The sequence below is a fragment of the Cottoperca gobio genome, chromosome 24 (assembly GCF_900634415.1).
Source record: "Cottoperca gobio chromosome 24, fCotGob3.1, whole genome shotgun sequence".
Taxonomy (NCBI): Eukaryota; Metazoa; Chordata; class Actinopteri; order Perciformes; family Bovichtidae; genus Cottoperca; species Cottoperca gobio.
The window spans coordinates 4134938-4155992 of record NC_041378.1 but is presented as its reverse complement, the minus strand read 5'-3'; the positions used below and the strand labels follow the sequence as shown (position 1 = coordinate 4155992).

At 37.4% G+C, this 21055-nt stretch overlaps 3 protein-coding genes across 4 annotated transcripts; 2 read left to right on the top strand and 1 right to left on the bottom strand.

Annotated features, from left to right (window-relative positions):
- The first annotated feature begins 1786 nt into the window (after window positions 1–1786).
- Window positions 1787–5911, top strand: abracl (ABRA C-terminal like). The gene is made up of 3 exons (XM_029425702.1): window positions 1787–1912; window positions 2986–3051; window positions 4179–5911. Exons 2-3 carry the CDS (start codon window positions 2991–2993, stop codon window positions 4361–4363), a joined length of 246 nt encoding a protein of 81 aa, XP_029281562.1. The 5' UTR covers window positions 1787–1912; window positions 2986–2990; the 3' UTR covers window positions 4364–5911.
- A 2583-nt stretch (window positions 5912–8494) lies between these two features.
- Window positions 8495–16095, top strand: heca (hdc homolog, cell cycle regulator). Its single transcript, XM_029425978.1, has 5 exons — window positions 8495–8941; window positions 11295–12336; window positions 12848–13014; window positions 14726–14880; window positions 15594–16095. Exons 1-5 carry the CDS (start codon window positions 8800–8802, stop codon window positions 15756–15758), a joined length of 1671 nt encoding a protein of 556 aa, XP_029281838.1. The 5' UTR covers window positions 8495–8799; the 3' UTR covers window positions 15759–16095.
- A 1241-nt stretch (window positions 16096–17336) lies between these two features.
- mtif3 (mitochondrial translational initiation factor 3) lies at window positions 17337–20107 on the bottom strand. Of its 2 annotated transcripts, none has more exons than XM_029425364.1 (4): window positions 19953–20107; window positions 18241–18700; window positions 17960–18111; window positions 17337–17623 (listed from the first exon to the last, which is right to left on the bottom strand). In XM_029425364.1, exons 2-4 carry the CDS (start codon window positions 18695–18697, stop codon window positions 17372–17374), a joined length of 861 nt encoding a protein of 286 aa, XP_029281224.1. In that variant the 5' UTR covers window positions 18698–18700; window positions 19953–20107; the 3' UTR covers window positions 17337–17371. The 2 variants fall into 2 exon arrangements, with proteins under 2 accessions (XP_029281224.1, XP_029281223.1); XM_029425363.1 differs by having other exon boundaries at window positions 19825–19962.
- Between the last annotated feature and the right edge of the window lie 948 nt (window positions 20108–21055).

Below are 21055 nucleotides of genomic sequence, written 5' to 3'. Positions count from 1 at the left end.
ATCGCTTCCATAAATTGATGCATACTCCAACATTTTAAACAAACCAGTTGACAAACAGTGACGCTGGAGCTTTTGGAGCCCCTGCCATTATTAGCTTTGTGATAAGGCACTGAGTACATTGTTGTGTGTGAAGGTCAAGCAAAGCAGGCTGGTGAGAAAATTAAATCAGAAAAGGTAGATGGAGTAGGTGGTGAAGGGAGAAGACAGGATACAATTAGAAAATAAATGGATGCCAAAGAAGGGATGGAAAGGAAGAGATATAGGAGAGGAGGAATGTAAATATGGAGATGACGGAGGTGAGGAGGATCAGAGTCAAGCCAATGAGCTATTATGGCCTGAGCATAGAAATAACATGCTTTTCACCTTGAAGCAGCTCCAATACTGTTATTACATGGCCCTTTCTCAGTTTTACACACATACACGTGCATGTATGCCAGAACCTATCTGCACTGACTGAAAGATCACAGTTGTGATGGATGGAAATCTCTTTATTGTATACTTGTTTAAATGTATTAACACTGCTCTGAAGGCCTGATAACAAAACGCTATTTTTTATTTTGTAGTTGGGTGTAGGCTCTATGCCCAGTCATTTGTGGAGGACTAGAAAAGGTATCTTGTTTGTCGAGGCAGGCATCCCTCTTCCATGCCATATAAGGAGCCCATGAAAGTATCGCATTGTGTCACGATGAAGTCAGATGAGCTTTAATGGTGCCTTCAAGGGTTATAGGAACTTTTCACACACGTGAAAAAACCCATGACAGAAAATTCCCACATTTAAACATCTTACAGTTGCCCCACCTGAGCAAAAGGTCACTTATCTCATGATCTTCATTAGTGAATGTTTGCCTACTGAGCCATGAGGTGTTGCTGAAAGATATTTTAATTTATTATGTATATTTAATATTAAAACAATTTATGTGTACATATCATTTGTTAATATCCTACATGATGTATATACAGTATGTATTCATGTCCATAATCCAGTCTATGTATTTTCATTCAGTATTTATTTCTTTGCATTATTTATATAGTTTACAACTTACAAAACACTTGACTTGTATATAGACGTTTTATTTTAATTTGAATACTGATGCTGCTCATATGCTCATATTTCTGGTTCTGTGTTTTATGTCCCTATTTTAATTGTCTTCATTTTCCTTTAATAGTCACAAACAACACCTTTGAGCATATAAATTAAAATGCTTGTGAAGTATGTTATTGACACTACTAGTATTTATATTTTTCTATTATTGCAATACATGTTTGTACCTTGTCTTGTATCTTGTTCTGTACCTGTTTTTATATATTGTTGTTTAAACCTTATGTTCATTTGTTTATTCTTTTGTTTTGCACCGGGGACCAGAGAAACAAAATGTTATTCCTCTATGTATTGTATTGTACTGTTTATAGATGGATGACCATAAAGTGTCTTTTATCTCTTATCTTATCAACCACTCTGCTCTTACTAAATAAAACTAGTATAGCAGGGCAATGGTAGAAATCTTTAGATTTCCCATTGAAAGACACAGCTACAAATAAAAATAAATGAGAGCAGCTTCATCAATTTATGAATGATAAACAATGGTGTGTTAGAAATATGGTTGGCATGCGCATAAAATCTTTCTATGATGAATGTGTATGCACATCATTATTTATTTTTTATAACTACTTACAGTAATTTTATTATGTTAACTATTTGTATCAAGCTCAGGCCTGTAACAAAACGATGTTATAATTAATGTGAAGAAAGAAAAAGAAATGTCATTATAAAAAAAAAACTAGTCTCATTCTGTGATTCCAAGAGCACAATGATAGTTTCCGAGCAGACAGTAAACGCATCAACATCATTCACCGGAGCAGATTTAACAGATAGTCGTCCATCCTCTTAACAGAATCAAGAAAAAATAAGAAGGTACGTGTGTTAATGTTACATTCAAACTGGTTTTGTGTTTAATTTTAATGCATTATTTTGCCACCACATATTACATCCGTTTATCAGTCTGAATCTCCTCCGTCCTCCCTCAGCAGATCATTTGTTAAACGTTAAGAAGCTAACGTTACCGGCGAGCTCGTATCTGCTGCTCATTTAAATCATTTTGTATTGCACCTGAAGAAATCTAAGACATATTTGAACTGTAAATTATAACCAGCACTCAAGAATGACTACACATCTGGAAAAATCCATGAATTACAATAAGGATTTGTGCTCTGTAATGGCTAGCTCGGAGTGCTAATCCACCCATTTCCGCATTGATGATAGTCCGCCCTGTTCCTGTTATAGCTTGTTCCGTTAATCTCAACGATCTCAATGTCTTTTTATTATACATTTAATAAATCTCTTATAGTGATTATGCTAGTGTTTGTGAGTATATTTGAAAAAAATGAAAAGTGAAAATTGCATTTGTATTCGTATTTGTAATTGTTTTTATAGCTGTTTTAATGTAAGAAGAGAATTCTGGAACCAAATCCCGTTCACTAATCGGGCAAAACTGGAATAGTCTCGCTAATAATAAAATATAATCATGGAAAAAAAGAAAAACATTTTTTTTTCTGATTTACTATCCTCGTTTGAACATTCGGCATACAATTAATCCCCAAGCACCACTTAATTTCAATTCAATAATGTATTTAAATAAATACACACATTATCATCATTGGTCCAATGTGACCATGTCAGTTAAGAAAATTGACAATTGACAGACGTTGATTGACGGATGAAGAATATACCAAATTGAGGGATGGCCTTTTATCAAAAATGTCCTACATTAAAGAATTTATTTACTTTTTTCTTGAAGCATCATATCATTAAAATGACACAATTTTAAATGGAGTTTGGCTTGGTGGTCTCTCCCTGGAAGAGAGTGGCATCAGGGATAATTACTCACATCCAACACAGTGTGTTGCTTTAAACAAACAGACCTATGTCAAGCTAAGAAGTCTATTTGCGTTAATATATTTGTCTCTTGATTTGTTTTCCCCTTCTAGTCACAATGAATGTCGATCATGAAGTAAAACTGCTGGTGAAGGAGATTCAGCGACTTGGCACTAAAGGTAAGTCTGTGCTATGCAGCAGTAGGCCTATCGGAGGATCATAGTGGTGTGTAACAGCAGCTGAACAGTTTTAAAACCATGTTCATGCCATGACTTCTAATGAACCATAAACATGCAATCATGTGATGTTGATCAGTAGTTCTACGGCACCGCATCTAATGCTGGAGTATTCACTTGTATGAAGGCTCAAAATAACTCTTTAATAACTTTTTTCATGCTCTATCTTTGGTGCTAATGCTACGTTCATGTCATATTGGGAATCTCCGACAGCTACGATGTCTCCCACTTGCTGCACGAAATAATTTGCCAACAAATCTGTGGCAAAGTTCTGAAACGATTAGCTGGTCGACAGTAAAGATTTGATACTCAATTGCTTAATTTCAAGCTAAAATATTCAAACGTACGGTTTCTCTTTAAAGATAAGTTAAATATATTTGGGATTAGTCGGTCAAAACAAGCAATTTAAATGAAATTATCCATGGACTTTCTCTGGGAAATGTTATGAGCCTCCTTTTCCACAGTCTTATGAGATTTTGTAGTTCAGAAAACTATTTAATCAATGAAACAAAATGGTTTACAAATTATACATTGATTTAAAAAATTTTTATATATATATATATATATATATATATATATATATATATATATATATATATATATATATATATATATATATATAATATATATATATATATAATATATATATATAATAATAATATATATATATATATATATATATATATATATATATATATATATTATAAATAATATAATATATATATAATAAATAATTATAAATAATATAATATATATATCAATTAATTAATTAAAAAAGAAATGAATCCACCATTACTAACGGTTACATCAAAAATAAACTCCAATACTAACTCAATCTATTAAGCCAATTATAAAGGAGCCGTAGGCCTGTACTTTGGTGATTACTTGTTAATGAACTACTTTGCTGATTTTGGTTTATAGATGGAGTCCGCCACACAAACAAATACCTCCCTCTAGATTTACCGTCCATCTCACTCCAACTCCCTTTCTCTATATACAGAATAAGAATATTACGTGATTATAATCCCTCCTCTTTGGAAATAACCTTATTGATCTGACTCTTATTTCAGATGCTGATGGTCAAACCACCGTAACGTTTGGGGTCTTATTTAACGACGACCAGTGTGCCAACATCTTCGAGGCGTTGGTGGGCACCCTGAAGGCAGCCAAGAAGAGGAAGGTGGTCAAATACGAAAGCGAGTTGCTTCTGCAGGGCGTTCACGATAACGTTCAAATCGTCCTGCTTCAGGAATAAGGCCAAATGTTTGTAGCAGATGGCCTTCCCTCAACCTACTGAATCCTTTCACTGGTACCGGCTTGTCACTGAGCTTCGTTTTTTAAGTTATCTTCCTTTATGTGCAAGGCTCAGTATTTAAATTCAAACATAATGACCAACACGGTTTAGTTCGAACTGTACACTTATGGACCACGCTTGCATGTCTGCATATGATTTCATATGATTTCACTGTGCCAAAACAGTATCACAAAAAGTTATTTAAGAAAATATTTGAGGTTTTCAGTGGCTGAATAACGGCCACATTCATAGTTTCATATGAAAATGAAAAATGGACTTTCTCTCTCTCTCAGGCGCTGCTGTTTCATCAACCACGGGTCTGAAATGTCATTTTGATACACTTTTAAGACTATAAACGCACAAATCAGGAATGTAATAATTTGTGTAACGCATTCGTTTGGGTATATTCTTTTGTTAATTTCTTGAGAAATTACAGTATAATGTAACTTTCACTACCAAATGCCTCTCTTCATGGTATCAGTGTCGAGATAAAAGACCTAGAACAATGCACTGGCGAGATTTAGCAACTTTTGACAAACTTCTTCTTCACATTTGTAATTAGAGCACTCTGATCTTGACAAATTGTTTGTAACGAATACTCGTTTTAAAGCTGCACTAGGTCTATGCTTCCTTTTATCAGCCTCGAGTGGCAATGTGAGTTAAACCTCATCACCAAAAAGATCATGCAACGTGTTTTCACATTGCATCTAGTGCAGCGTTAAGACAGCGGGTAGTGTGTGTCCACCAAAAGTGTCACCAAATGGCTGTTTCATTTATTGTTTACATGAGCAATTTCTACTACCTCTTGCGGACTTTGTACAAAGACCTTATCAGACCAGTGCTTGTGGAAATAGAAACTACAAAGACAAATGCATTTCAAGAAAGACTTTGGCACCTTTTTGTACTAGTTGCAACCTGCTAGAGTAGTTTTTATTCCCTCTTTTTACATGTGATCCATAATGAATTTCCTCTGCGAAACAAATTCCAAAACTTGCCTTTCATAAGGAGCAGTTGATGAGCATACGGCGGGTGTATTTCTCGTACAATTTTTGTTATTGTGTAATAATTACAGGGTTATTGGTGACGTGCAAAAGATGAATTTGCGATGTTTCTTAGGACCAAATCGACGCAACCAAATTATGTTTAATAATTGTCCTGTAGCATAAATTAGGTGTCTGACACAAGATGTGCATTTATAGTTTTATTAGTTTTTATTATTATTATTATTATTTTTTCCACTCTTTGTTCTGTACTGTAGGTCGAATGATACATGCAGATCAGACGCTTGCTACAGATACGGATGCCCACAGTGGTCAAAATTAAATAAATAAATAAAGAGATAAGACATTAATATTAGTAATTAGTAATAAATACAGACAAAATGTGTAATGAAACATGAATTTGTGAAATAATCCAATTGATTTTTTTGAACTCGGATTAATATTATGAAATTCTGTCTCATCCTGATTCTTTTCTCTATAATTATATATATATATATATATATATATATATTTATTACAGGTCATTTTTTATTTAATTCCAGCTGTTTTTAATTCAAAATGTAAAAATCTATTTTTTCCCTCAAAATGACATTTTTCCAAGTGCATCATTTTATTTCAAACTGCCCCTTTCCATCGCAACACAACACAACGCTTACAGCTGCGTGATCTGCTGACAAAAACATCAGCAGATCACTGACCTGGCACTGCGCTGTTTGTCGTGATGAAATAAAACAGTTTGGGAGAAAAAATACATTTTCAGATAGAAAACTTTTGAAATAAAAACGTAAAATAACCTGTAATAAACCATTTTATTGTGAAAAGAATCAGAATCAATTAACATTTCATAAATTGAGTTAAAAAAATATTTGGAGTTATTTAACAATATTTCCAATTGTCATATTTTGTCTGTATTAATTCATATTATTGATGTCATGGTATCTTTTTGTTTACTTTTGACCACTTGTAAGTGGCTCCAGCTATTTGGATGTGAGGAGAACAAAACATTCTCTTAGATAAACACCAACAATCTCCAAATATTCTGCCTGAATGTAACATTTCCTACTTGCTCACCTGCGTAATATCAAGCGTTACATATCGAAGAGAAGCCACGCCTCGTCTGCAAGTTTTATGAGAGCCATTTCACATTCACTGCTGTTGTATCGACCTATCTTAATCTCTTACGGTGTTTTGTTTCCGTTAAACTTGAATTATGTGATATATGATTTTTTTGTTTTGTTCCTGAACCGTGTAGATTGTGCTCCAAACAGCGTTGGTGGCATAAAAGTGTAAAATCAGCCTCGAAAACTAAATGTAATCATGAGAATACAAAACAAAAGGCTGAGTAGAAATCTGAAACGTTTTTGGGAATAATGGAGATGGTGAGGAAGGAACATGCTGCTTGCATTACTGTCATTTTTGGATTATCCTGCTGTGTGTTGCACTGGAGTGAGCTGAACATAAATGCAAATTACAGCACAAATTAACACTTAGCAAGAGGAGAGAGTTATGATCAGAGCCAATACCTCAAGCCATTTCTGTGAACTAATGGGATGCCTGCATTGTGTGTTTATGTGCGTCCTTACTGTCTTTTTGTATTGGCAATAACACATTCCTAAACCTACGAAGGTGTCTGTTACTGTGGAATACGCTCTGATGAATAAAATCTTTACACTTGAAGCCTTGATCCTGCTTTGTTTTATTTGATGACTCAAATTTATTGTTGTTATTATTATTAATTTATTATGTGCCACTGAGTCTGGGCACGCTACATTGCTGCATGATTTGTAGGGGTCACAAAAGAAATATTACAGCTGTTGTTTTTTGAAGTAAGACAAAATGTAGAGCAGCTGCTGTCATTTTGTAAAACCTCTTTAGTTTGTTTTAACAGGTTTGAGCGGTGACTGTTGAGCAAGAAATCTTTAAATTGTAAGATTTATGAATGGAGTTTGGTGCCTCAATCTTGAGGTACTTTTTATTCACCATGTTGTTAAAATAAATAAATACCATTGGTTGTTATACAGATACTTTGATTTATATACTACATTACCTCACAGATACTTTGATTTTATTGTGTTAGGCTGATGAAATATGTGCTGTCGTAACTGCTGAATAAGACTGATTGTACCCACAGGTATGTGAAATGTTTTACTACTTCTCATCAATTTGTCTCGAGGCTGAGTACGGTGGTGCATTCAGGAACTGTGAGAATATCTGACACACAGTTTATTACAAGAGATCATTTGCAGTGTGATCAGTGATGGAAAAGTACAAAAATGTTTAATAATATAACACTTACAGGGACCATTTTTCTACATAACGAGTAGTTTCACCTTTCAGTGTTTTTGTCAGTAGTTTAAAGTAACTAAGTTAATTTACTCAAGTACTGTACTTAAGTACAATTTTTACTTGACTAATTCCATTTTCTGCTACTTCATACTTTTACGCCCCTGCAAAGCTTATTTAGCAGATTCTGATTGTAATACAAAAGTTTAGAAAATATCCCCCACCTTAATAAACATTAATGCATCAGTTGTTATAATTAATTGATATAATATTATTTTGAAATAGGCCATTCTGCATGAGTATTTTTTTTTACTTAAAATGTAAATTAGTACTTTTTTCACAATTTTTGCTGATAATACATATATTTATAATTTTATGTATATTTATTATATATAAATGTATGTATATATAATATTACACATTATAATATATTAATTATTTATTAATTACAAATACTATATAATACTATACTCATCATATCCAATATTTTATTTGATACTAAATGTTATATTGCTGTACTGTATTATTTATGTAGTATGTATTTTGTTATACTATATTGCATTTCACCTATACATACTGTAATATACCAGACTTTACTATAGTATATTATGTTATTGTTATTGTTATGTATATATCTTATTTTTTATCTTATGTTTTGCAATATATAAACGAAATGATGTTGCTGTTAAGTATGTTTAACTCATAAGCATTTTAAATAAAGCTGTTAAAGTCCGAGCTTTCCCACGCGACTTGGACGCAACATTAGTCGTTGCGGGGGGCGGGGTTCTGTGACGTCAGGGGGTGGAAGAAAACAGCAGAGCAGGAATCAAAACAAGAGACGGACACGCCTTCGTTCTTAAAGGTTATAGCAGCTTATTCTTTATAACTGCTGCATAAGAGCTGAACTTAACCCTGCCTGTCGTCCACGAGGACACCAAAACCCACACAGAGAAAACACTGCTGCAACATTAACAACAACAACAACAACAACAACAACAACAACAACAAAAAAGCACCACTGCTGCAGAAATGGAGTCCACAGAAATGTCAGACACCGTTGACAGCAGCCGTTGATAGAGGTCGAAAATAACACTGACGTCCGAATCCTGTACAATGCCCAACCAGAAGAACAACAAGGGAAAGAAAAGCAAACGCACGAACAGCAGCGGAGATGAGCAGGAAAATGGAGCCTGCGCGGCCGCAACAGGAGGCGCGGCCGCGGCGGCTGCTGCACCCAGACACGAGCGCTCAAGTGGTAAGAGAGGAAACGGACAATGTAGAAGTTTAGTGATGCTGCCTTCCTGTCTTGTCTGTGCGACTGTGACATGCATGCACTGCGACGTTGCAAATGTCTCGAACCCCCCCCCCTTCACTTATCTCTACTCTGCAGAGAACACTGTGCCAAACTTCACTTTAAAATGCTATCAATTTAATGGTGCTTTGATTGTCTGCACAAATATGGTCGATCACGACTTGAGGCCTTGTATGAAGGATTGTATTTTGTTTGGTCGTTGGTGTATATGTGAACCAGCAGGTAGCTCGTGGTCAACTGCATTGAATTTGCGGTTTGTGTAGCTGGTTAACACTCATTTTAAGTGGCGACTGTGGTTTGTTTTGGTGCAGGAATATTGTGGAAAGCAGGCAAACAAGTTGAAATATTACTGAAACAGGTGTTGCTTGCTATGTTGGATGTTAGCAGAATTGAAGAGCGCTTGTTGTATTTTAGTTTCAGTCTTTAGTCTTGTTTTATCACATATAAGTAGTACCCGATAAGATAGAAATCTTTAAATTGTCAGATTTACGAATGGAATTTGGCGCCTCGAGCTCCTCTTGAAAAAAGGATTATAACCTATGAAAATGGAACTTCTTGTTGTGAAATGCAGCCTTAGTGAGTCAATGCAGCGGTTCTTTGAATGTCAGTACACGTTAATAATCGATGTCTTTGTTTTACATTTGGTGTGTAGGTGGTTAGGTAGGCCTCATCTGTCTTTTGCTGAAGCACACTTTGTCCACACAGTTTTTGGTTGTGGCCTTAACAAGAGTAATATTGACACTTCACCACTTGTCACTCATGTTCAACTTCCAATACATAATACCCACGGCTAGCAAAAAGTCACCCTGCACTTTAAAAGTAGTGCACTTTTGTTTTAAAACAGACTTGGGTTCAGAAAAACAGCATCTCAGAACATTCATAGGTTATTGCACTTCCGATGTTAGTGGTGTAGTATCTTCAGAGACATTTTATTACATTGTCATTATACTTAATATCCCTGAGCAGAACTGTAACCTGCAGCCCAATATAAAAAGTATGCATATTTCCTTCTCAGGACAGTAAAATAAGTAATTTATAAAACATCTTTATGACGCTATTGTTTAATCCTGGGTGTTTGTGTCCAAGAAAGATTCATATAAAGATTTATTCAAGATGAACTCAGTGTCGCACTTTATCAGTTGAAATGATGCACAGTGGTAAAAATGCATCGGTAAGTATATTTTTCTCCAATGTGGTGACTTTAGAGGGAGAAAAGAAACGCTGAGACTGACTGTACCGGAAAAGGAAGGAGGAAAGCCTCCACGCACACGCACGCACACACACACACACACACACACACACACCCACAGTGTATCATCATGAGCTACTTCTTGTAGAGACTGTGTGCCCACATTTACTTGATTCACATCCAGACTTGACAGTTGGCAGAGCTTGAATAGAGCCGCTCACAGGCTTGGATGGCCTAGTTGAATTTCATAAATCGATGGCGATGAGGCAGCAAGGAGGGCGCTGAAATCTCTCTTTTAACATTTCACCTCATGTTGTGTTGTTGTATGTAACGTATGGTGGAGAGACTACTCAAATGGTATCAGACGAAACAAAACAATGTCATGTAAGGTCTTTAGCTTCGGTCTTTTTTTTTCTTATATTGATTATGTTTTAGTTTGGGGCATTTGAAGACATCACCTTGGGCTCTTTGAGATAGTGAGGGACATTTTTATCTATTTTCTGATGTTTAATAGACCAAGCAATTAATTGATTAATGGAGAAAATTATTGGCAGATTAATTGACTTTAATATTTTTTTGCAATTTGAAGATTCTACTAAAATGTTATTTGTACACACTGGATAAAATCCAGATAATGAAACAATAAGAAACGTGACAGGAAAGGTCAAGAAAATACAGGTTTGTACAACAGATCTCCCCGCAACTCCAGGAGAAAAACTAACGATAACAAAAAAAGGAAAATATAAGAAAAACTAAGTATAATTTAGAAAAATTCAACAAAAAATGAATGACAACAAGAAGCCAACAAAATGAGCAGAAAAAATAATAACAATCAAATAAAAACAAAGAAATACATGAAAACAATAGGGTAGGAAAAGAAGAAGAAAATAGTTATGTCACAAAATAATAACACATCATGAATTAGATGTGATGACAATTATTACAATAATTTAATGTTCTGGCATAGACCAAATGATTAACTGCTTAATAGAGTCTTCGACTACATTGTACAATATTACACACACCTGAGGTGAAGAAATCTGGCTTTTGTGGGAAATTGTGATGAGAACGCCTCAAAATAATCTTCTCCTGTCTTTATTCACGCAGAGGCCCAGTGTGCGACCCCTCTGGGCTGCAGCTGGGCCTGCCCCATCAACTTGGAGAAGGACGACTACCAGCGGGTGCTCTGCAACAACGAGGTCTGCCCTTACGGCAACTGGATGCACCTGCAGTGTTTCTACGAGTGGGAGAGCTCCATCCTCATCCAGTTCAACTGCATCGGCCGCGCGCGATCCTGGAACGAGAAGCAGTGCCGGCAGAACATGTGGACCAAGAAGGGCTACGACCTGGCCTTCAGGTTCTGCTCCTGCCGCTGTGGCCAGGGCCACCTAAAGAAAGACACCGACTGGTATCAGGTGAAACGTGCGCATGATGAGCGCAAGAAGAAGCCATCTGAGAGGAGCACGGGCAGGAATGGGTCCACTGGAGGGGCAGCGGGCCCTGGGGACGGGCTTTTTGAGGAGCCCAAGAGAAGCAAGCCTCTTGGAGCAACAGGGGGAGGTAAACTTCCCCACAGAGCCTCGAGTCAGGAGCTACCTCGAAGACAATCATTGGACCGTCAGAACTCTACAGAGAGAGGAGCAGCAGGAGGAGGACTCCCTACAGGAGGACCCTTCTCTCTGGGGCCTCCTCAGAAGTCTCCAAGTGACTCCCCGGGACAGTCTCCTCCAGGTGCTTTCCCTTTTTCCCCCACTGCTATCCTTGGAGCAGCAGCTGGAGGAGCAGGATTGCGAGGTTCTCGTCAGCTGGGAGAGTTCCTCAAATCAGCTGTCCACATGGACCCGCAGAGGAAACACCTGCTGCTCGGAGGAGCGCTCAGTCGGGGCGGCTGCTCGATGGGAGCCTCCGGCTGTGGAGCTCACCTCGACCCCGGGTCTGTAATTCCCCTGCCGCTGTCCTTCTCCCTCCCGCTCCACCAACGGCTCACCTCGGGCAGTGTGGGTGACGGCTCCCACTCTCACCCAGTGCAGTTCCTGAGGAGGCTGGACCTCTCGGAGCTCCTCACCCACGTCCCCCGACATAAACTCAACACCTACCACGTCCGCATGGAGGACGATGCCCAGGCAGGCCAGGGAGAAGAGCTGCGCAGGTACACTGTCAAACATGTCAAATCAAATACATATGTTTCCTCTTCCCTGTTTATCAATGCAGAGTGTTGGAGCTGTAGAGATGTCCGCCTTCTCTCCCATATAATGAAACTCGATGGCACTCGGCTTGTGGTGCTCAAACCATAAAAAAAACCACGAAACTGATATTAAAATCAGAGACAAACAGTAATGGAAAAGTCTTTTCTAGATCTTAATCGTTCAGTTTCTTAAATATAAAATGACGAGGTAAGGCAAGTTTATTTATAATGCACCAAAGCAACAAAGCAGTTGTTGTATAATTACACATAAAGGCATTGATATGGATGATATAAAAGAAACACAAGAGCAACAGGAGCATATTTAATTGACTGAATTGGCGTTAGTGCGCTGTGGTCCATCATGTTAGAGGCACACATGTTATTAGTCTCACCTTTATACTATCAGCTCTGATAAAAACCATCCCATGTCACATAAATCTGCCACTTAATCATTTGTGTCCATGTGGTCCTGCAGGTTTATCCTGTCAGCACTCAGTGCGAGCCAGAGAAACATGGTCAACTGTGCGCTGTGCCACAGAGCGCTGCCCGTGTTTGAACAGTTTCCTCTGGTCGACGGGACTCTGTTTCTCAGCCCTTCACGCCACGACGAGATTGAGTACGACGTGCCCTGCCACCTTCAAGGTCAGACCTGGTTTCAAGATCATGGTGTGAGACACACATAGTGTATGGAGTTAAACTTAGTACTAATTATAAATATGTAGTACAAACCTTTTATTAAAGTTACACATTTTCTATGGATAATAAGAGCTTATGAGACAAATAAATATTGAACATATTATTTACAAATCGTCCCTCACAAGCCAGCAGCGTGGCTCTGTGGAAGGCAGTGTACTTCTGTCTGTCGGCTGATTCACCACTTTGGCCAAGACCGATGTATCTCAACAACTTACTGACGGATTGCCATGAAATTTGGTTCAGACGTTCATATTTCCCAGATGATAAATCGTTTGGTGATCCTCCGACTTTTGCTCTAGCGCCACCATCGACTTCTATTTTGATGGATTGCCTTAAACTTTGGTGCAGACATTCATTGTTCCCAGAGGATGAATTGTAATAATTTTGATGATCCCTTAATTTTTAATCTAGCGCAATATTTAATTATGACCAAATATCTGCAAACGACTCACATCCCCATCAGCATCAACTGTACTTTAGAGCTAATCGTTGACATGCTAACATGCTAACATGGTAAACATTATACCTGCCAAACATCAGCGTGTTAGCATTGTTATTGGGAGCATGTTAGCACATATATATTAGCATTTAGCCTGTACAGCCTCACAGAAAAACAAATGTACCATCTGTGAATAATAGAATTTCTTTTACAACATCTTCAGTTTGTGCTGTAAGAACAGAAACACAGGAATCATGTTCTGTTATCAAGCTGTGGCTCTGCAGTACACCAGCTGCCAGGATTGCTTCGTTATTATATGACATGTACATGACATGCAACCATTAATATGTTGTTGTGCCCAATTATATATTCACTTTCTATTTAAAATGTTCCTTTCTATAAAGACAAATGACGACTGGTTGATCCAGTCCACACTGTGTGTACACACATAAAAGGTTTTCCGTTTGCTGCACAGTCCAGCATGAATTAGCTCAGCGCCAAATGAACCGTCTTTGATGTGCCGGCCCACAAGCTTTGATATGTACACTGCTTGATATGCATCAGTATAAGAGGTTATTTATTCTGTTTTTCATGCTTTTGTTTGGCAGGCAGAATATAAATGTTGGCGAAAGAGAAAACGGTTGAACCGAGCTTTACAGTTAAAAAGCGTTTGATTAAATTATTATTGTTTATATTCAATGGCAGTTAACAGCTAAGATCTTTCTTGCCTTAAGAACGTGTAGTCGGAGCTAGTGGGCAAGTTCACAGGACTTATCTTACAACACAAGTTCACCCAGAACACCAGAATCACGAGTATGTGAGGGTCTGGGAATGCATTCATGTTTACGGTGTGATTTGGATGATAAGCTTCATGCACCGCTTTAAAAAAACATGTTAAATAAAATGTCTTGCAACCTTTTTCCCAAGCATTGCTTCTTGGCGTTGACCCCAGATGCTGTGACGAGCTCGGAAAGTTTAATTTTGGTGCATGCCAGGCTGTTCATTCAGGAAATGAAATGACATCTGTGCTAAATCAGTTGTAACCTTTATTTGCGGACAAGCTTGTTGACTGTCAAGTAGCTCATAAACTGTACGACAGGACCCAGAAGTATGATAATGAGCTGAGCATGCAATGAGGAGTTTGTTATTTTATGGACAAACCGACAGATTGTTATTTAGTAAATGTTGTAATGAACTTTATTTCTTTATTTCTAACAGGCAGGTTAATGCACCTTTACGCCATCTGTGTGGACTGTCTAGAAGGCGTCCACAAGATTGTATGCATCAAATGCAAGTCACGCTGGGACGGGAGCTGGCACCAACTGGGCACCATGTACACCTACGATATACTGGCTGCTTCACCGTGTTGCCAGGTAGGAACACTGATGAGCACATCGCTAAAAAAAGAAAAAGAAAATTATTTTCCAGGAAGGCAGTCATTTTCCAGACTACTGTTACATGTGTCTTCCTGTAAATGAGCAGTACAAACTGTATTTATGCAGCACTTTTCAAAACAAAAATTAAATACTAACCAGCTTTTCTGCAACAATCTCGCCGTAGGAAAATATAGGAATCGATCGGATCGAATCAACTTTTATTGTTAAACATGCACAACACACGCAGTGAAATTTAGACTCTGCATTTAACCAACTAGTATTAGGAGCAGCTAACTACTACTAAAACTCTACTCTGTACTTGGTCCGTCCGGGGACTTGAACCGGCGACCCTCCGCCTCCCAAGCCAAGTCCCTAAAAACCCCGTGAATTATAGAAGCTACTGAAACAGACCTGTACTTTCCTGTCTCACTTCCTTCGGCGTGAGCCAATGAATATAAAGTTGGTAAATGCTCCAGGCTACGTTTGAACTTAAGGACCAGCTGGTGCACCCGGGTCCAGGGCGACTGCTGTTTCCTCAGTGTAGCGTTGACGAACACTGTGAGATGCAGTTAAAAAGCTCGGAAAAAAGCTGATGAGTGGGCCTTTGAGTTGATTACCCTCCCCCCGCTTCTGAACCTTCCAGGCTCAAATCTTGTACAGCTTTACATACTGACCCGTAACTGACCTGCGTCCTCCCCGTGTGTCCTCAGGCACGTCTCAACTGTAAGCACTGCGGGAAGCCGGTGGTGGATGTCCGAGTCGGGATGCAGTATTTCTCTGAGTACAGCAACGTCCAGCAGTGCCCTCACTGCGGCAACCTGGACTATCACTTTGTTAAACCTTTTTCCTCCTACAAAGTACTCGAGGCATATTGACAAATGCTGTTCATGCAGGCTAGTTAAGCTGCTTTTGTTCTCAATCTAGGAAAGATTTTTATTTTTTGGGGCCTTAAGGTGATTTTATGTTTTTAAGTTCTCTCTTATAGGTTTTTTTTTTTTTATGTTTAGGAAAAAGTATGACGAGTTTAAAAAAAAAGTTCCATGACAGTATATCTCTGCTGTGAGAGAAAGGTGTTGATAAAGTGTGGAACTGACACATCAGTCAAGCAACCACATTTATCCGTGACAAGTGAATGTATCTGTATGCCAAAACTTGCTTTTATTTTAATTTTTTTACCAAAAACATGAATCTCCAATAAAGCAGAGAAAGATATGAGTTGGTGTTGGTTTGATATCTTCATCCCATCTGAAACATTCCTCCATGCAATGTTGACATGTTGTGAAAATCATCATCAGGCTATTTATTGATGATCTTCAGGCTCTTCACTCTTTAATACCTTCATCTTCATCCTTTCGCTGGTTTAATATGGCAACAAATAGGTGAAGAAACCCCAATGAAATCCACATCTCCTGTTCATTTTAGACTTCTAGGGTCATCGGTGTTTGTGTGTGCTTAAGAAAGCCATGTATTACGTTCCAACGGGTTCTTAACAGGCAATAACAAAATGGAAGTGCATGTTATTTGTCATTAAAGGGCAGGTTATCTTATCTCGCTGTCGGGCGTGTAAGCTCCGATGACAATAAAAATGATTTATAGCTAAATGTCTCAGTAATGAAGTGTATAGTCCAATGTAATGGAGCAGAAGTACATTTATTTTATTGCAAATGTACTCGAGCAAGAGTGAAAGGTATTCTGCAAAACAACTCTCAGAAGTACAATTCATTAAAAACATGTAACAGAGTAAATGTAACGCGCTGCTATCCACCACTGCATAATAATAATAAATAAATATATATTTATATATATATAAATAAATATTATTTATATATATTTATATATATATAAATATAATGTGTATATATATATATATATATATATATATATATATATATATATATATATATATATATATATATATATATATATATATATATATATATATATATATATATATATCATTTATTCATATATAAATATTTATATATAAATATAATTTCTATATATATAAATATAATTTATAAATATAATTTCTATATATTTATTTATTTATATATAAATATTTCTATATATTTATTTATATATAAATATTTCTATATATTTATTTATATATAAATATTTCTATATATTTATTTATATATAAACATTATTTATATATATATTTATTTATTTATATATAAATATATATATATATAGATATAAATATAATAATTAAGCAGTTGATTTTCTTACGTTCTGTCTGACATGTACAAAATGATGTTAAAGACCATTCAACCTCCATTTTGGAGCAAGAAGGACAACATGCACAACATTTCGTTTCCACCTTTGAGGACTAACGATTTGTCCATTTAGCTGCATGCATCATTATAATATCCCACGCTTTACACCCACACATTACACTGAGTGAAGCCCGATGAAGGCATTTACACCAAACTGTGACATAAGCACAGACTTCGTTCAGTTTTTATGAGAATGTTTTATTTCCATCACATCACTGCTGTTTAGACCCTTCCGTCGTGTCCGTGTCGCTGACAGGAGGGGTTTCGCTCTCGGTGTCTTTCGAACTTGAATCTGCAGACTGCGACGCTGCGGTCTTCTCCTTCTGTTTTTGTGACAGGAGGTCTTTAGCTGAAGGCGGTCGGAGGATGCACGTGGCTGCTTTACCGTCTTGTATGACTGTTGGCTTAGAAACAAATCCCACCATCACCTTCATCTGCTGCACCATCTGCTCCAGGTTTGTGTCCTGAGGAGAATAAAACAATGTGTGAGTTTGGATATGTTTCGGTGACATACATGCCAAATGTGTGGCCATGAAAGGACATTTGTATGATCGTCTCATCCTCTCGAAGGCATAAAGGTTCAATCTATTCAATGCATCAAAAGGAAGGTGGAATTCTGTCATCATTCCTTATGAAGATCAAGAACTGATATTTGATGAATATTTGTATCCACATCTGCTCCATAACCAAGTTAAAAGACATCATTTACTGTTTCTACTTCTTAAATGTGTCATTTCCTGTCGTCCCTCTTCTGTCTCCATCTAATACAGGCAAGAGATAATTGACAAAGATTTCCTCACCAGGTTGACAGCAGGTCCGCCGCGTCCTGATCGCAAAGTAATTTTAACGTGGTTCTTCTTCTCCAGCCAGCTCTCCACTTGTCTCATCTTGGTGGAGAGGTCATGAGCTGCGATGCAGGACAATACAGTGATCTCTTTCACCTGCACGGGGGCTGAGCACAGAATACAGCCACATGTTTTAATTGCAACAGGTGAAATATCTGTTAGAGGCATCTTTGTTTGGTACAGATCCCCACAAAAATCCCACTATTTTATTATATGATTTTCAGGACTCCACATACCCGCTTTTGTTTTCTGCTTCTCCCGAAGTTTCAGCTGCTCTTCGTGGATCTGTTTGCCGCTCATCAGCCGATAGACGGGAGGATCTTGGCGATCACTGAGCAGCACTAGTTTGAGACCCTGCTTGTTCATGATTTTGATCACATTTGCACGGTGCATGGTGCCCATGTTCTCGCCTGTCTCACTTATCAGCTGTATCTCACTCTGTGGGATCATGCGGCCAACAGAGCCGATTGTGTCATTAGCTCGGGGATCACGCTTTTTTTTCTTTGCAGCGGGAGTCTCTCCTGTGTCGTCTACAGCGGAGGAGAATGGAGACCATCTCCAGGAGGAAGCAATGATGTTAGATCTTTCACTGCATATGGTAAATCTTGATGCTGGTGTCCAGGAGCCGAGGCTTCCACCGCACACAGCTCTCACTGTACGGCTCAGCATCCATCTCACAAAACCTCCAGACATATCCTAAATTTAAATTTAAAAAAAGAGGGGAGAATTGAGCTGCCAGGTGTGATTATGAGAAACAGCATAAATCAATAAAACACCATAATAGAACAAAATGCATCTCTTTCATCACAATGTTAGAATTAAGATTTGACGTATGTAGATTATAGTACATATTTACATACAAGGCAATTGGCATAGTGCAGTTTCTGCTAAATGCTTTCCATCAATTACATTTTAATAATAATATTTTATATCTGATACATTGTGCTTGACACATACATCTAGTACATTGGCTTGCTTTTCTTATGTTTTCTCTTGCCTCTGTAGATAATGTGAGTAATATCTTGTAAACTCAATGTGGGATGGGCACCTTTGGGTGTATGACACTTCAATAATGAAATATAAATCTGGTCATTTATTTCCTTTCTGACTCAACAGGCTAGGCAGACCTTGAATCACAAACATATTTAATGGGTGTTATGTTCAATTTCATCTCCGCATCATTAGTAGCATGTCGTTTGAAACTTAAAAACACATTGCATCCTCAGCTAGTCCATAAAGTTGTGAAATTCAGTTTCCAATTTCCTAAGCAGGCCAGCCCCCATTTAAACACCGGCCAATTAACCTTTACCTTTCTTATCCACCACTGCACACACCACACACATCACAAATAAGACATATTTCAAACCGTCAGGTACCACTGTGGTATTCGGGATACACAATATTTACTTCATAACTTACTTTTGGAAGTTTTTCTCTTATTTGACTTTCTAAGAAGTTGGTTCTTCTAACTTTCTGGCAAGTATCTACAGGTAAAACACTCTGGCAGCAGTGACAACTGCAAGCAGATTGTAAACGCTAACATTTAATTTAAAATCAGTAACGTTATGCCGAACTGACCAGCAAACCTTAATAATTAATTAATTCCTTGCAGTAAATTCCTTGTGTTGCACGTGGTGTGGAATTGAAATGTCAACATGAAACGGTAAGATTTTAAATGGGAGATTGTAGTTGACTGAGAAAGTAGTTTACAGTCATCTCGGCTGAGTGTAATGTAAACCTGAAGTCATGTGGAAATGTTATTTTAATTAATACACTCTCGGTGTCATTGACAGTTTATTAAACAAGTTGTCGACTATTACCTTGTTCTCCAAATACACACAAGCGGTTAAAAACATGCAGGAACACATGGTCAAATCACAGATAAACGCAAATCTCGTTGGTAAATAAGTTAATCAATGCATCTTCTGTTGCTGTGCTGTTAACTCACTGAACATCAATGTCGTTTATTCATGTTCTCTGCAGCAGGGTGACTGTTTCTGCTTCCGCCATCTTCTTCTTCTTCGCGTCTTTGAGCTTTATTGACGGTTGCAAACCAACGGCTGCATTACCGCCACCTACTGGACTGGAGTGTGGAGCAGTAGATTGACCATAAAAAAGAAGAAGAAGAAGAAGAAGAAGAAACAAAAGCAGAAGAAAAATACACACAAATAAATTCTCTATTATTCCGCTCTTCAGAAATTAATTAAATGTATATATACTATCTTTGATGTCAAATTCCCCAATGTAATACGGTGTTATTCCTGACATTATTAATTCCTTCTTCCAATCTTCTTCTTCATTTAATTTGAGTCAGAACAGATGAAAAAAAAAAGCATGATGCTGCCCTCCTCTGGACAAATCAGGACACATGTTACTCCATTAAAGGCTCAGTTCAGCCACATTACAAAAGGGCATACCATGTATTCTCATTTGCCCTTAGTCGTTTTACCATGCAGGTAAGTCTCCTCTAACTTTCGGCAAGAAAGTGAATAAGCTTCTGTTGATTTGTTTGAAAATGTTGATGTCTTTTCTTTTAGAGTATTGTTTTTTTCATACTTATTTTCATGAGAAACATTGAATTTAAATAGCATAGCAGCTGTTTCTTTTTTGTCATTTAAGTTTTATTAATTTTAACATATTAACTTTGTGCAGAAATACGAATAATACAGATGCGAAGTAAGAGGATTCACAGTCAATTTAAAAGGCAGCCACAAGGAACCACCCAGGCAATTATTGTCAGATATACACATGCACATATACAGTACATACATACTTACGCATACACATCCTGTCCAACAGTACCCTCTGCCCACTCTAAGACGTTGTACCTTTAATGTTAACCCGAGAAAACTCAATGTTCAATGTTTTTCTGTACCAATTTCCAAAAAGGCAATACCAGTTAAGTTAAGGTGTGATATACGTTTAAGAGCATTCAAAAAAGTGATCTTTGGGAAGTTCATTTCCAAATACAATTAAAACTCATAGTAACAGTTCTAATTTAAATATTAAATATTGTTAATTGTTTATTAGCGCAGGTCAATTTATGACAAA